General features: G+C 38.0%; 1 protein-coding gene across 1 annotated transcript in view; it reads left to right on the top strand.

Annotated features, from left to right (window-relative positions):
* The window catches only part of UPRT (uracil phosphoribosyltransferase homolog), a 30,199-nt gene extending 14,936 nt beyond the window's left edge, over nt 1–15,263 (top strand). The window contains exons 2-7 of the mRNA XM_027534249.1: nt 2,756–2,798; nt 6,917–6,986; nt 8,305–8,367; nt 10,346–10,507; nt 11,188–11,286; nt 14,067–15,263. Of these exons, the coding sequence (XP_027390050.1) occupies nt 2,756–2,798; nt 6,917–6,986; nt 8,305–8,367; nt 10,346–10,507; nt 11,188–11,286; nt 14,067–14,173 (544 nt within the window). The 3' untranslated portion in view covers nt 14,174–15,263. The remainder of the gene's footprint in view (nt 1–2,755; nt 2,799–6,916; nt 6,987–8,304; nt 8,368–10,345; nt 10,508–11,187; nt 11,287–14,066) is intronic.
* The last annotated feature ends 2,631 nt before the right edge of the window (nt 15,264–17,894 follow it).

The following is a 17,894-nucleotide window of genomic DNA, read 5'->3' on the forward strand; positions in this document are numbered from 1 at the left end:
AGGCAAGAGTACTGGAGTGCGTTGCCATTGCCTTCTCCGGTCAGATATGGTTAGGTCTGCATTATTAATCCTATTTGGAGTTCACACAACTTAAAAGGTACTCAACATTAATTAGATTTCTGTGCTTTGAATTATGAGCGCCTGGATATCACTGTTTAAATATTTGAATATATTATACAATAATCCAGGGGTGTGTGTCAGTGTGTTTGTTGTTTTGTGATGATCTTGTATTAGATTTTATTTGGGAAAGTTATCAGATACAAAATGATTAAAATGTCTCTCAAAACTTTGTTTACAGTATCACAGATTTTTTTAAAGAATGGTTTTGAGACAGAGGTGAATAGAGTTATGATTTGAAACCAAGTATATGGAGTGAATAAGACCTGGGATCTGGTTTACATTAAAACATCTTTATTAACACATACTTTAGTCCAGTGTTGGGTCTAAAGTAGAGGCCTAGAGATTATATGCAACTTGATTTATCTAACAGGAAATATCTGCTTAATGAAACTCTGGTGTTAACAATGTAAAGGATTTAGATGTGGATATTGAAGAACACTGTGGGTTTTGTTCAAAATGCAACCAATTTACTGTATTCTAGCTTTACTTTAATTTCTAAATTGATTCAAAGTGAATGGAATGAGTCTGAAGTCTGTCAAAAACAGCAGTGTATAGGTTAGTAATTACTGTTTATAGTGGGATGACTGAGTTTTACTGGAAGTTAAATAACTATCAAGAGATGATAGTTCTTATTAGGTTCTCACATCATGTACTTTTTTTGGAATGTAGAGAAATGTTTATCATGCAAAAGTTGTCAACTGAAGCTGATATTTTTAAGGAGAATGTGAAGATGTTAAAATGTTTCATTCTAAAGTAAAATAATGAATTTGAACAACTCCAATCTCTTAACCTAATATAACTTTTCTTTGTAATATATTTATGTGTAACTGATCAGAAATTAAAGACAAGTATTTCAGGTGTGTTCTCAAAATATATTACTGGATATTTTTTTAAGACTTTTCTTAAAGAATCCAGACTTTCCTACCTTATTGAAAAACTGTGTTCTGGCTGTTTAGACAAGTTTATGTAGGTCTACCAAACAGGGTAGTAGTCTTCAGTATTTTCTTTTGTGTGTGTGTGTGGTTCACTGACTTTTACTTCTTTGACAAGCATGTTGTGAAGACTTATTATAGAAATGAAAGGTGCTGATGTAATAGTATATTTTCATTTGAAAACTGCAATACATAAAATAAAGCCTGTTTTATTTATTTATTTATTTTGGTTGTGCTGGGTCTTCGTTGCTATGTAGGCTTTTTTCTAGTTGCAGTGAGTGGAGGCTACTCTGTAGCTGCCATGTGGGGGTTTCTCATTACAGTGGCTTCTCTTGTTGTGGAGCATGCGCTCTAGGGTGTGTGGGCTTCAGTAGTTGTGGCACATTGGCTCAGTAGTTGTGGCTGCTGGGCTCTGGAGCACAGGCTCAATAGTTGTGGCACATGGGCTTAGTTACTCCACTACATGTGGGATCTTCCTGGATCAGGGACTGAACTGGTGTTTCCTGCACTGGCAGGCAGTTCTTTACCACTGGGCCACCAGGGGAGCCCCTAAAGCCTGTTTTAAATGAGCTCTCTGTGTATAGTCATGTGGATAGAGTTTTCTGAGTTTAGGGAGTATTTATATATAAAGAATACAGACCTAGATGTATATTCTTGCTATATTTTAGAGAGTTAGTATCTGTAATAATGAAAGAACTGTGGTTACTCTAAGAAACCTAACTCCATTTGTGTAAGGGATATTTCATTGCTTTTTCCTGTCAGAGAAATAAATGCAGCTTGAAAAAGAGTTGTGATTAATGGTATACTGAGATAATATATGCTCGCATATGCCATTTTGATGCTATGTTGGGGAATATTTTAGGTATGCAATGGGCAGGCAGATGGGGATTATTACGTATATAAACTGTAAATCAGTCAGATCATTTAAGTTACATGAGAGAAGGAGAAGGAACAATAATACATTTTTACAAAAGAAAAAAATGTCAGCCTTATAACATTCCCCTTTTGGCTGTTTTAACAGTTTGTGGGTGGGTGCAACCTTGGGTTATTATTACTTGGGTACCTCAGGATCTGAAAATACTGACCAGAAGGAATTGTACAGGAAATTGGTAGAAAGATCTATGGAATAAGCTATTTGATTGAAAAATGGAACAATTTATCAATAGTTTGCAAAAGAGGTCTTGTTAATTAGGTTATGTGTTCTTGGAAGCAATAACAAAAATAGAGGATTAACTTGTTTGTACAGTTCTCATTCCAGAAAGAATTAGAGGCAAAGTAGATGGTTACTTATGTTGGTAATAAGCATTTTAAATTGGGATGAATGGTGCGTGAGAATGGGGAGAACCTGGTTTTCTTACTGCAATTTTTTTTTCTTAACTTAAGCTCTGGATATGCTGCCATTTTCCAGGAGGAACTTGTTCATCTCCTGGTTGAAGAGTATATACTTGAGCAGTTCAGTGGGAGACTACATGATCTTTTCAATTTCTGTCTCTAATGATATCAGATGAGCATTTTCAATAATATCAAGTCATTCCATTTAGGTTCCTGTATCCTAGTGAAAAATATCATGTCTCAATAATAGTCTATTACAGGTAAGCTTTTATCATGTAATAGGTTTTAATATCTGTGTTACTGTATATATGTTAAGTAATATTTCACTTTAAAGCTCTAATCTAGACTAAAACTTGTACTTTTTTTTTTAGGACAGCCAGTAGAGGGGACTTCATGTTTTCTGCGGATCGTTTGGTAGGTGGATGGAGGTTTTCAATCTTCATTTCATTGTTGTTCCTAGTGTTACAATCATAGTAGCCCAAGGGGCTTTTTGTTTGAGAACATTCTGAGGTTGAGAGAGATGGTACCAAGTAACATCTTGCTAGACTTTGCAAGTGTTGTTTCTACTCTTTCATTAAAACTCTGCCTCAATTCCATTCACCTCAAATCATTGTCTACAAACTCACTGTCTATAGTTCTGATGTACCACTACTTTTCAAGTGGATCTTGGTAACTTGATCCTCAGTCTTAAGTACCTCTTCTTAGGTCAGTGAAGTGAAGTAAATTAAAAGGAAACCAAAGATGTAAAGAGACCTAGTAGTTACCCTTGTGGTGTCCATAGAATGCACAAAAGCTAATAGCTATCTTATAGTTTACATGGGGATGGATATCTATCTTGCCTCTTATTTTCTGTAGTATCTTCACATGTGGATACTGTCTACACGTAGGGAATTCCTGTTAAGAATTGACCAAGCCCAATTCTGTTTAGCTAGTGTCATCTGAGAGGCTCTCAGGCCAAACTGGGCTGTCTTAGGTAAGCCCTGTTTACTTCTTGTGTGTATATCTAAGTTTGTTTCGTGCTTGGAATGAGGTTGACAGATGTTCTACTGTGGTTCCTAGTATTCATCACTTCGTGAAATATACATTGAACTCATGTGAGTCAGACACTGTGCCAGACTGTGTTGTAGGTGGGAGGAGATTCAGTGGTAAAGCATAAAGACATGGTCCCTGATCTTGTGTGGTTTACAGTATAAATACTATTCTCATTGTTTAGTCTGGGAAAGAAAGAAAAGTGACTTATTAAGCTTATAGTTATAACCAGATACTAGATAGTAGAAGATAGATTATTAAAGGGAATGTGATGATGTTGTATAGGGGGAGGTATGAAACTCTTCATTTGCATTTTTCCTAGGGAAGTCTTTATTCCAAAAGAGTATAGACAGCACATATTCTACTTTTGACTTTTATGTATTCTTGGTTCAAAGGCCACTTCTATTTGAGCTTCCAGGGACAGTAAAAATCCTTGGATTGCATCAAGATAAATGTAGTTGACATTCTTAGAGTGATAGGTTATTCTTTTTGCTTTTATCAAACCAAAGGGTTCAAGACAGTTGTGTCAGTGGCTGCTGTGGGGGGAAACAGAGATCTTGGTGTTCACTGATAGAAAATGATTTCTCTCTCTTTCTTCCTTTTGCTCTCCTTGTGCCATTTTCCTATAGAACATAGGAATTAAGATCATGGTTATTATCAAATGCTTGCTTGAAAGGGCAGGCATTATATCTTAGTCAAATGAGATAATAAGGACCCGGGGCAAAATTCACCTGAGTGGATGGTAATTTTGGACCTCTCTGTTCTGTGAAGTTAGATGTGAAGGTCCTGATATTGGGGGTGCGGGGTGTGGAAGGTCAGTTGTGGTTGTGGTAGGGACTGGAGCTGTTGAGGTTTCTGATGATGGGGATTTCTAGTATACTGTCTCTTCTAGCACAAGGGTCCTGTTATAGTTGACATTAATTCTGTCCTGAATTTGTCAGGATTGGCTTTCCTGGCACTCAGATTTTGAATTTTAACTCTTGAGAAGAGGTTAAACCCTTCTTCTGGTTTATGTTCTCCTGTAAATCTTGGACACACTAATTCTTGTCCCAAAGTTGGAGGAGATGGGCAGGTGGTAAGACTCTTTGGAGGAGTATTACTAGAAGGAAAACAAGGCTCTTCAAAGAAAATGATCCTCATCTTTCTTTGTACTTTGCTCATAAGAAACATTAATCTCTACAGATGGTGGTGGCTAGAGGTGAGTATGCACACACACACACACAGTATTCATGAGGTTCCTGGACCCTCTGGTACTCCAGGTTGACACAGTGCAGCCCATTTAACATTTATCATTTTAACAGCAGCAGGGTGTTTTGTTGTGATAACAGAGCATAGGGCTTGACATTTCTCCTTGCTGTTCTTAATCAGTAATGTAATACTGATTGGAGAAAATGTGCTCTACAGACTCAGCACTGCCTTTTTGTAGTGGCCTCTGGATGTTCATAGGAATATCTGATGGGTTTTGGAGGATATTCCTTGTAGTTCTGATGGATTCTTTGCTCTGTACACATTAAGATCATTAGGAGCCTTTTTTCTTTAAGCTGGGAAGTCCTAATACATTCAACTGTATCCTACTTCAAGCTCAGTAAATTGGTTCAGTTCCATCCACTCATTTATTTCCTCCTAAGAAATTCAGGATTTATTTCGCATCATGGTGGGCCTTTGTTAAAAAGCATCCAACTTAACAATTTCAAAGACTAAATAAGGCAAAGCAGTTCCCAGTGGGCACTATTTCCAGTTACCAGAAGTATATTATGTCCAAGTGTTCCAGCCATGACTCTTGCACTTGCTGTGGTTTTGCATTTCTCATAATATAGCCTGGACTAACTGAATGATAATCAGAAGGCATACTTGAGACTTTTAGTGACAATCACGTGCCTCACCAAGGTTGGATACCTAGCAGCAAGCAGCCTGACATTTGGTTCTATCTCTGAATCTAACAGAAAATCTAACAGGTCCAGAAAAACATCTACTTCTGCTTTATTGACTATGCCAAAGCCTTTTGACTGTGTGGATCACAAAAAAATGTGGAAAATTCTTCAAGGGATGGGAATACCAGACCACTTGACCTACCTCCTGAGAAATCTGTATGCAAGTCAAGAAACAACAGTTAGAACTGGACATGGAACAACAGACTGGTTCCAAATCAGGAAAGGAATATGTCAGGGCTGTATATTGTCACCCTGCTTATTTAATTTATATGCGGAGTATATCATGCAAAATTCTGGGCTGGATGAAGCATAAGCTGGAATCAAGATTGCTGGGAGAAATATCAATAACCTCAGATATGCAGATGACACCACCCTTATGGTAGAAAGCAAAGAGGAACTAAAGAGCCTCTTGATGAAAGTTAAAGTGGAGAGTGAAAAAGTTGGCTTAAAACTCAACATTCAGAAGGCTCAGATCATGGCATCTGGTCCCATCACTTCATGGCAAATAGATAGGGAAACTGGAAACAGTGAGAGACTATTTTTTGGGGCTCCAAAATCACTGCAGATGGCGACTGCAGCCATGAAATTAAAAGATGCTTGCTCCTTGGAAGGAAAGTTATGACCAACCTAGACAGCATATTAGAAAGCAGAGACGTTACTTTGCCAACAAAGCTCCATCTAGTCAAAGCTATGGTTTTTCTAGTAGTCATGTGTGGATGTAAGAGTTGGACTATAAAGAAGTCTGAGTGCCGAAGAATTGATGCTTTTGAACTGTGGTGTTGGAGAAGACTCTTGAGAGTCCCCTGGACTGCAAGGAGATCCAACCAGTCCATCCTAAAGGAAACCAGTCCTGAATATTCATTGGAAGGACTGATGCTGAAGCAGAAATTCCAATACTTTGGCCACCTGATGAGAAGAGCTGACTCATTTGAAAAGACCCTGATGCTGGGAAAGATTGAAGGTGGGAGGAGAAGGGAACAACAGAGGATGATATGGTGGATGACATCTCCGACTCAATGGACATGAGTTTGAGTAAACTCCAGGAGTTGGTGATGGACAGAGAGGCCTGGCATGCTGCAGTCCATGGGGTCACAAAGAGTAGGACACGACTGAGAGACTGAACTGAACTGAACTGAATCTAACACATGAGAGGGTCGCCCTTCCTACTGCTACTGCTAAGTCGCTTCAGTCATGTCCAACTCTGTGCGACCCCATAGATGGCAGCCCACCAGGCTCCCCGGTCCCTGGGATTCTCCAGGCAAGAACACTGGAGTGGGTTGCCATTTCCTTCTCCAATGCATGAAAGTGAAAAGTGAAAGGGAAGTCTCTCAGTCGTGTCCGACTCTTCGCGACCCCATGGACTGCAGTCCACCAGGCTCCTTTGTCCGTGGGATTTTCCAGGCAAGAGTACTGGAGTGGGGTGCCATTGCCTTCTCCGGCCCTTCCTACTACTGTAAGTTAAATCCTTGCCTAGTATGTTGCTGACTTTTGCCCGGTGTTAAACTCCTGAGGCTAACAGCTAACAGGAGATTCTTAGCAAATTCTCAAATTATTCTTCCTTTGACTCTCTAGATCAGACTTGTTGTGGAAGAGGGATTGAATCAGCTGCCATATGAAGAATGCATGGTGACCACTCCAACAGGTAATCAGGGCTGTTACTCTCATATTCTCATAAAAATTCTGTGGTGGAATTGGGGGAAAATGAGAAGAAAGCAGTCTGAGTAAATCAGTATGCAAAATGAGCCATCTGCATGGAGCTGTTCTTTTAAACAACTTATTAAATTTGGGGACATTTAGTAAAGAAATTTATGTGAATGACTTTTGTTCATAGCTTGTTTGTCAGTTTAAGTTAAAGGTTAATAAATATTCTTCAACATTCGGATGTTACCTTTGATGATGGCACATTGGGACCAGAGCTAAGAATTGCTGTCAGCTTACCTTCACCTTTGTGGGGAAGATGCTGGTGTTAACAAATGTGTGGGGTGGTTTAGCAATGGAAGCTCCAGGTAAAAAAGAAAAGTAAAAAAGAAAATAAAAACGATGAGGATTGGAGAAGAGTATTTAGATTTGTTCTGCTCTAACAGAGAACAGTCAAGGATCCCTATTTTAGGGATTTGAAATTCTGATATGGTTCTTTATTAAATAATGGAAACTGTTATATCCAAAGGTTGATTTTGTGAAAATTAGGGATTAACCTTGCTGCATCAAAATTGATACAAATTCAGTCTGAGATCAAGGCATGAATGTGTCTTGATAATTACTTCAGTCTTTCTCTTCTGCTTTTAAACACAGAATGCAGGTTAATAAAAGTGGACAGGAATAAGGAGGTTCTCTGCTGTGGCTCACAGCGGGCTCCTAGTTTGAATTTATGGGGTTTCTAGCATTCTTGGACAGAGAAGGCAATGGCACCCCACTCCAGTACTCTTGCCTGGAAAATCCCATGGATGAAGGAGCCTGGTAGGCTCCAGTCCATGGGGTCGCTAAGAGTCAGGCACGACTGAGCGACTTCACTTTCATGCATTGGAGAAGGAAATGGCAACCCACTCCAGTATTCTTGCCTGGAGAATCCCAGGGACAGAGGAGCCTGGTGGGCTGCTGTCTATGGGGTCGCACAGAGTTGGACATGACTGAAGCGACATAGCAGCAGCAGCAGCAACATTCTTGGAATGCAACAATTCTCCTCTAAATTCAATTTAAGAAACGTGTATGTAATTATCATAAGGCTTATTCCTGCTCGATGAAGTCTACCTCTCCCAATTATTCCCACAGGCTTCTTATGAAGAATTAACTATGAAAAATCATGACTCTTCCTATTGGTTTCACAGGGAACCTAAGATGTTATACAGTGTGTTTGGACAAGAGTTGTTCTGTGCCCATCTACTTTAAACCATAGATACTTTGTTAAATAAATAGTTGCTCCAATGATGAAAGATAAATTATTTGGTTTTATTCCCCAACAGGGTACAAGTATGAAGGCGTGAAATTTGAAAAGGGAAATTGTGGGGTCAGCATAATGAGAAGCGGTAGGTTTGTGTATGTGTGACTTTGTCTCTCTGCATTCTTAGATACAGTTGCTGTTTTCTGAGAGGCAGGCTTGTCTCCTGAGCTTAAATCTCACCACCTGTGTTGTCTATCCTCATAGTGCCTTTGAATCATGGCCCATGTATTGCCGAGTTTGGCTAATTTTAATTGCAGAGCATCTTCCCTAGTGGTGTGTCCCCATGGGCAAGCCAGCTTTGAAAAATTCAGAGGAGAGTGGAAGAATAGGAGGATGTAATGATACTATCTTGGAGAGAATAGGGAAGCTTAAAGATTGATGGAGTATGTAATAGCACAAATTCAGACCTGTAGAACTTTGAGCACTCGACTAGAGAAAATCTTTGTTCTGGTTTTTAAATTTCTTTTGTGAGGAACAGTCCTACCCTGTCAGGAGCTGGACTGAATGGCTTGTTTAATATTTTTAGTTTTATGTTTGCTGAGTATGTGATTATGTAGGCAAAAGAACTTAACTGTGATTAAGTATTTCCAATTGCTAGTCTAATGTGTTTGTGTTTGAGTCCAACCAATTGCCCTTGTAAATTAACCTTTGTGCAGCAAAATCACATGCCTATAACTAGGACCTATACCTGTTACATGGGGATGATTATTTCCATTCAGTAACTTAATTCATTAATTATTCTTTGTACAAGATCCAGGGTATGGTAGAATCCCCACTTGCTTGCATTGGAAACAGATGGATTTTTTTCCCTTTGGCTGAACCTTGTGCATATGGGATCTTAGTTGCCCTGCCAGGGACTGAACCCATGCCCCCTGCACTGGGAGTGTGGAGTCTTAATCTCTGGACCACCAAGAAAGTCCCCGGATTTTTCTTTTTTCACGTATAAACATTCCCATTGCTTCTCTGGCTATGAAGTTCTGTTTGTGAACAACTGGATATCTCAAATAAAATAGGAGCTTTAAGCTCCTTTTTTTAAAATAGAAAGTAGCTCTTAAGTAATGATAGGATTTTCAGAACAATGCTGTTCAACCTTTTACAACTGGTAAAGACAATGGAGATGGACTTTTAAGGCACAGTTTCTTCTGTTTTAGTCCAGCTTCTGCCCTAAAGGCAACAGCATGGTCCTTGCACCCCTAGTGTATACCAGACGACCTTGGAGTGATGCAGAGAGAGGGTGTTTTTAACTTTAGTAGCTCTTGGTTTATTTCCATATCTATTAGAAAGAAACTTTTTATATTTTCACTAGTGATATACAGTTTCCTCTTAAATGTAAACAAAAATAATTAATTTAAAGAAAAATATTAAGTAAATAACTGTACAAGAAGAATTTTGATGTGGCCTGAAATCTTGAAGATGATGTGAGAATGATTGACTTTTAGCAAACACTTCCTTAAATGAATTCAGACTCAAAAATAGCTTTACCTTCAGAAACCAAGGGGATAATGGTGGTTTTGGTTTGGATCCCTGGGGGAAGAAGGAACAGCATATTACTTTTTCACTGTTTACCAGCCAAGCCTCTGCCACTGAAGTCATTGCTGGGGCTACATGATATCTCTTGATGTCAGCTTGATCTAAATGGAGAGCCTTTGGTCTACAGCCCTCATTCTTCCATAATATTTTATATTTTTGTCTGATGAAAGTAATACAGTGTCCTTAAAATAATAGAATTAAAATGTTCCTGATATAGAAAAGTTCAGAGAGCAGCTTAAACACTTTATTACCTGTAATCATGGAAGCATGACAACTCTAAAACTTGTAAGCCAGCAGTAAAGTTAGCTTATCCTAGTTTTGTTGACCAGCCCTTAACCTAGTTTCATTGACCTGAACTAAGTATAAAATCATATTTTATCAGAAGTGGAAGCTATTAGCTTAAGAAGAATTGCTTCCATTTTGACAGTGTCTTTATTGTGTTAATAATAGTCACAAGCTCTTCTTTGGCTTATTCTCAGACTTTCACTCTATCTACTCTTAATCACTCTTTCTTTTTTATTTCCTACTTCAAGGTGAGGCCATGGAACAAGGTTTACGAGACTGCTGTCGATCCATACGAATTGGAAAGATCCTGATTCAGAGTGATGAGGAGACACAAAGAGCCAAAGTATATTATGCCAAGTTCCCCCCAGACATTTACAGAAGAAAAGTCCTTCTGATGTATCCAATTCTCAGTGAGTTGTTTGCATTTAATTTGTAACCTTTGATTAGGGTTAAAATTCAGCTTAGTGCCTACCTTCTAGGTACCCTTCTTTAAAAATGAAACTGTTTCTAAATGTGTTCTTTTTTTGTTTTTCTCAGTTGGATTTGAAGTTGCCCTGGGCAGTTCTCTGGGGAATTTTTATTGTGTAATAAGAAAATACACATTAGTCAAACTTTATTAGCTCCAAAAAGCTTCTATTTTAAGATTAACAGATTGAAGCAAAAGATTTAATGAGGCAAAATATATAGAACACGGAATATATATTAAAATATGTCCCTTTTCTAGCTCAGAGTATAGCAATGGTTTTCTCAAGGATTTATTCTCTTTGGAGGTAATATTTTTTTCTCCTATTCTAGTCTTTTCCTATGCTTGCTCAGATCCTAGAGTTGGGGGTAGCAGGTGGGTATTACATTTGATATCTCAAATACTGAATGAATTTAGGGCTTGTGCATTTGAAAGCTGAAAAGTACATGGGTTATGTCTGTTGTTGAAAATAACATCATTTATAAAAAATGGGCATCTTCAAATGAAGCTTTATCTAGGAGTATCTTATGTTAGATTACTAAACTGCTTTTACTTTGAAGCAACTTCAAAGGTATTTTGAGATGAATGTTAAAGTTTCCAATGCATTTGATTTTCATTTGATTTCAGGTACTGGAAATACTGTAATTGAAGCTGTAAAGGTTCTCATAGAACATGGAGTTCAACCTAGTGTTATTATCCTACTCAGTCTGTTCTCCACTCCTCATGGTGAGTTCAACAAGAGGCAGCATCTGGGGCTCTGGATGGTCATGGAGTGGTTAAGTGTGCATCTGTCCAACCATTCATCCTGAAGAAAAGTTCATTTGCTTTCACATTAATTCCTAACTGAATTTTGATAATTATAACCTGTGTTTGTCATCTCTAAGCTTAGTTGTAATACTTTACACCATTCAACCACTCTAATGTTCAAATTCAAATGGAAAAGTATGAACTAACCACACTGAAGGGAATTGCAGTTGTTTTCATGGTGGCCCTGTTTGAGTAGAGCTTGCTGGTGGCTGAAAGGTCCCTATTTCTCTGGCTTCCCACCTGAGCCTGAGAAATGCTCTCAAACAGCAAGAAAATCAAGGTTCTAGCTAGCCCTGTGGTCTTTCTGAAGTAAGCTTTGTAGTATGAAGCAAAGAGCAGAAGTTTTTAAACTTAGACTTCTGCTCAAAGGGCATGATGAAAGAACTTGTGTTCTTCATTTACTGAGAGAGGTAAGCCTAATTTAAGACACTGGGTTTCTTTGCCATAAGACAATTATGAAAGTATCCTAAAAAAAAAATCATAAAGGCATGTAGAAATTCAGTGTTTAGGATAGTCATTGAAGAGACTATCATTTTCATGTAAGAAAAAATTTGAAAGTATATAAGTGACTTACTTGGAAATAGTTAAATAAATATACAGTTGACCCTTGAACAATGTGGGTTTGAACTGCGTGGATCCACTTATATGTGGATATTTTTCAGTACAACACAATCCATGGTTGGTTGAATTCATGTATGTAGAGGAACTACAGATACAGAGGGCTGACTGTAAGTTATATGTGGATTAGCCTCCATGTTGTTCAAGGATCAACTGTATGTAATATAAAACTGTTAAATCGTGTTTTTGAAAAAATATTTAATGATGTCAGAAAATCTAAATGTAAAAGCAGAATGAACGATAGCTTTAGTGAGGCTGACCACTCAGCCATCACCACAATCTTCTGTTGACTTTCAGAACTATGAGTTAGGCTGCAGACTTTTTTAAGAGTTAGAAAAGGAGTGACTTTAGCCTTGCATATAGGAAGGTCATATCCAGGACCTGCTTACAGTTTTCCTCACGTTTGATCAATCTATTTTTAGCAACTTTATTGAGATATAGTAGACATACAATATATCACATATTTAAAATGTAAAATTTGATACGTTTTGACATCATTGCAACAAAAAAAAAATTTGGTCAGTCAAAACAACAGAAGCACAACAGCATTAGAATAGGATAAAATGTCATCACTAAATTTAGAGATGACTAATACAAATTATTATGACTACCAAAATCTGACTTGGGTTTAACATGAAACCTAATAAGTCTTTCCTCAACATGAGAGGCTAGACAGATGCACAATACTAATTCAATTTTTATTTGAAATTAATAGTGGTTGTCTTAGGGTGGTGGAATTCTAAGTGACTTATGTTATTTTTTAAGCTTTTTTTTATTTTCCAAATGTTCTACAATGAATTTGTATTTGTTTTATAAGAGAAATGTGTTGCTTCTAGTTAGAGCATTTCCTCATTTCCAAAGGTTCCGTATCTCAGTCAACCATGAAGAGGCTACAGAAAAACCACTTGAGAGAGTCACACTTAGTAGGCCATTGATTACTTTGCTGTTTCATAATGAGAAATTACCTGTAGTTCAAATGTTGATGGTTACAAAGGCTGATTTGCTTGGTCATCTGTCTATATAACAGAGGTAGCATTGTAAATTTTGAGATCACCAAATAATTATTGGGTTTTCTGTCTTTGGGAGTAGAAAAGTAACTGTGTTAGTTCTTTTTTTAAATTTTTTTTAAATTTTTTAACTTTATAATATTGTATTGGTTTTGCCATACAATGACATGAATCCACCATGGGTGTACATGTGTTCCCCATCCTGAACCCCCCTCCCACCTCCCTCCCCGTCCCATCCCTCTGGGTCATCCCAGTACACCAGCCCCGAGCACCCTGTATCATGCAACGAACCTGGACTGGTGATTCGTTTCACATATGATAATTTACATGTTTCAATGCCACTCTCCCAAATCATCCCACCCTCGCCCTCTCCCACAGAGTCCAAAAGACTGTTCTATACATCTGTGTCTCTTTTGCTGTCTCGCATACAGGGTTATTGTTACCATTTTTCTAAATTCCATATATATGCGTTAGTAGAATAGGATACTCATTCTTTGACATTATAGATGAAAAAATCTTCCTCTGTAGCATCCTTGCTATGGCTTTTTAGTTTGACTGGGATCCAAGCTAGTCCCTGTCTTTTCCTCCTCCACCTCCTCCCCGCCCAGGCTAGAGTTATAAATTCTCAAAAAGTAGCTTTCTGTGATATAATAAAAAAGTCTTTGCACTTGTTTCAATGTGTTCCAATTGAGAAACCATCATCTAATGTATGATCCTGTTTCCAGAAGGACTGTATTCTCTCTATCAGCTGCCTTTAAAATAAAACAAATGACTCGTTAGGGGAAAAGTTGCTATAACTGAATATATTTTTCATGTATTGAATACAAAACAGTTTGATTCTAAGAATTTATTAGTGAATGGGTGGAAACATAGTCTGACTACTATAAAAACTTTTCAGGTATCAGAAATTATATAAATAAGAGATTAACCAAGTCTAACTGTTTGTCCAAAGGTTATTGCTCTCTGTCTTCTGTCAGTAGTAGACCTATTGACTGACCATAAAATTACTGAATTCTAGGTAATGTTATTAAAAAAAATCCCACCATAATGACAATTTTTCTTTTATTTTTGAAGGTGCCAAATCAATCATTCAAGAGTTTCCGGAGATCACAATTTTAACTACTGAAGTTCATCCTGTTGCACCTACACATTTCGGACAGAAATACTTTGGAACAGACTAAGTTATTGAAGGAAAATTATTCTTCTGTGTAATATTACAGTTATGTTTTGAGTTTCTACCTGTTTGGCTAATTCACTTAAGGGATGACATAGAAAATTGTGTTAAAGATACTTTATAATGTTTGGAAGTAGGTATAGTAAAAAGGAAATACTTGAGTTTTTTTATTATTATTTAGTTATTTCTTGACTGTTGGTACCAAATTCAACAATGAAGCACATACAACTCTGAAAATGCTTTAATAATGCTCTTATACAAATTGCTGATTCCTCAGTGCATTGAAACTGTTCCCTAATTTATGAATCTCAGTTTAGAGGTTGCTTGCAGCCACAAATAAAACCCAAATGGAAGTCAGTTCATTGGCCCACTATAGTTTGCATTTTGTTTAGTTTGCTTTTAGTTCTAGGGAGATTTCATGTATGTGGCTGTTGTTACCTTCCCCTACTCTTTACTTTGTGGTACTATACATGTTGGTAACTTGGAGAGAATGAAAAAAGAATACCTCCTAGAATTTTACATTTCCACTAATATCCTCACTCAATTGGCACTCTTCAGTTAAGCCATTATGTTCTTCGTGGCTCGTTTCCTACCCTATGCATTGTTGGTAGGTGCCTTGTCAGTGTGATGCAGTGAAGAGGATAGTAGGGCATTTCCAGCACTGGAACTGTGACGTTAATTTACTTAGTTTGAACCAGGGATATCTGGATGCTGACAAAGGAGGGTTAAATAGTGTTAATGGTATTGATGCACTAGAAATAAATTAGTTGGTGGTGGTTTTTCTGAGATATGGGAGGAAAGATGGTTTCTTGCTGAGTTTATGGCCAATAAGTAAATTAAAATGCTTCATTTTTCACTTGGATGTTTCTACTAAAAGTCTTTGATTTGGAGCTTAGTTATTTTGCATGTTTGTCAATTATAGTTGTATTAAAATGAGAAAAATACTTGATATTAAAAAAATCCTAAGATTTATATGTGTTTATATTTAGGCTCCTGAAAAGAAGAGAAATCATCTTAGAAATCGCTGTTCACATTCTGAAACTTGCTTGTAGAATCCTGATCTCATTTTACATTGATATTAAAACACTTTAACAGTGGTGGCTGGTTGATTACTTGATTAATTATACTCCCATAGTCCCATAGGCAGCTGTTGTGGCTTCTGTTTAAAACAAACAAACAAAAAAAAACCGAAAAGAGTAGCAGGCAGTTTCTTAAAAAGAACCAAAGCAGATCAGTTCAGTTCACTTCAGTCGCTCAGTCGTGTCCGACTCTTGGCCACCCCATGAATCTCAGCACTAAGCGCGACGGCGGCTGCGACCAGCGCGCACTCAGCGTGGCCGAGAGGAGCTACCCCAGTCCGAGCTCAGGGGCAGAAGCCGAGGGAACCCATGCCCGAAGGGCGGTGGCCAAGAGGAGTTACCCCACGTCCGAGGTAAGGGGCAGTGGCCGAGAGTGCCAGGCTGCAATGGCGCAGGAACGGCAGAGAAGAGCTACCCAAGTCCGAGGTCAGGGGCGGAGGCCGAGAGGAACTACCCCACATCCGAGGTCAGGGGCGGCAGCCGGGAGGACCAACCCCATGTCCAAGGAGTGGTGGCTGCGCGGGCGCAGGAGGACCTAGAGGCGCTATCCCATGTTGAAAGTCAGGAAGGGCGGTGGTGAGGAGATACCCCTCGTCCAAGGTAAGGAGCAGTGGCTACGCTTTGCTGGAGTAGCCGTGAAGAAATACCCCACGTCCAAGGTAAGAGAAACCCAAGTAAGATGGTAGGTGTTGCCAGAGGGCATCAGAGGGCAGACACACTGAAACCATGCTCACAGAAAACCAAAGCTGATAGAAGGCAGCAAAGATTTGGGAAAAGGAAGAAAAACTGGTATATGATGGATTACATTTTCCCTTTGGAGTCTAGAAGCACTTCACTATATTTTTCCCTTTATTTTTGAATACTGTCATAACAAACCAAGATTAATAGATTACCCATATTACAATTCTTCCAAGGCAAATGTTGCTTTCATATTCTTATCATCTATACTTGTCAGTTAAATATTTTGATACAATGTGGATTTCCTTTTGTCCTGATTAGCAGAAGCTGTAACTGAAGCGAATTGAAACCAAAATCTTTCTCTCCTTATCCCAGGAAAGATGTGAGTCAGCAAATTTAGATAGAGACCAGATCTTCTTTAGGTTGATGCATTGAATTAGTTGGAAAGATGATGTCTACCACTGTAGGCATCAGTGCTTCTGAGGTAGTGCTTATATTAGGGTTTCAATATTTTGTTAGAAGTGACTTTCTAGAACATGAGACAAATTCATATTTGAGTATAGTTATAAAACCATATTTCAAGCAAATTAATTTTATATTATCAGCTATTTAAATTTAATATGTCTTTATTCCTTTTCTTCACTATGCATGATTGGTAATTGGTTATATTTGGTTCCCACATGAAGAGAATTCCTACTATAGGCAGTAGGAATTGTTCAGTGGTGTTACATTTCCCCTGGAGATTTCAAAAACAGTTGTAACTATGTCTTCTGAAGTTTGGATCTTTTTAACAAATGAAGCATTATTTGTAGAATTAATCACTTGCCTGGTGGCTTCCCTGGTGGCTTGACGGTAAAGAATCCACCTGCAATGCGGGAGACCCGGGTTCAATCCCTGGGTTGAGAAGGCATGGCAACCCACTCCAGTATTCTTGCTTGCAGAATCCCCATGATAGAGAAGTCCTTGGGGTTGCAAAGAGTTGGATACAACTGAATGACTAAGCACAGCACAATCACTTGCCAGGACTCTTTGAATCCAGGAAGATTTCTAAATGACAAAAAATTAGCAGACTATCCAAAACTATATTGTTTTTAATGACATGAACTTTACCACAGTATAAACTGTAGACTCCGTGTTGAAGAAATCCTAACACAATAAAAACAAGAAGCAGTATACATCAGTGTTTCTCAAAAGTTGAACGTCCTGCAGAATCACTTGGAGGGCCACAGATGGCTGGGCCTCACGCCTGGAGTTTCTGGTTCAGTAGGTCTGAAGTAGGGCCCAAGGACTTGCATATGTGAATTCCTTGGTGATACCCATGTTGCTGGTCTGATGGCCACAACTTGATTTCAGACATTCCTTTTTTTTTTCAGACATTTCTTCTTATGTAAGCATTTAGGTACAAATTTCCCTATACATACTGGTTTAGTTACACCCCACAAATTTTGAAATGTGTTTTCATTTCATTTGGGTCAAAATACTTTTTCATTTCCCTTTTGATTTCTTTGACCTAAGGCTGTTTAGAAATGTGCTATATAATTTTCAAATATTTATTGGATTTTCTAGATTCCTTTTCAATATTGACTCCTAATTTAATTCAGAGAATACATTTCATATGATTTGAATCCTTTTCAATTTTAAATTATTTGTTTTATGGCTCATAATATAGTCTCTCTTGGTAAATCTTCCCTGTGTGCTTTAGAAGTATGTGTATAACGACTGTTGTTGCATGGAGTGTTCTATAAATGTCAATTAGGTTATGTTGATTGAGTGCTGCTCAGGTCTTTGATTTATTTACAAATTTTCTGTCTATTCCTTCCATCAATTATTGAGAGGTGGTGTTGAAATCTCGGACAAATTTTGGATTCATCTGTTTCTCTTTTCAATTCTATCAGTTTTTCCTTCATATGTTTTGAAGCTATGTTGTTAAGTGCATGAACTTTTGAGATTGTTTTGTCCTCTTGATGGATT

This window comes from Bos indicus x Bos taurus, chromosome X (genome assembly GCF_003369695.1).
Source record: "Bos indicus x Bos taurus breed Angus x Brahman F1 hybrid chromosome X, Bos_hybrid_MaternalHap_v2.0, whole genome shotgun sequence".
NCBI lineage: Eukaryota > Metazoa > Chordata > Mammalia > Artiodactyla > Bovidae > Bos > Bos indicus x Bos taurus.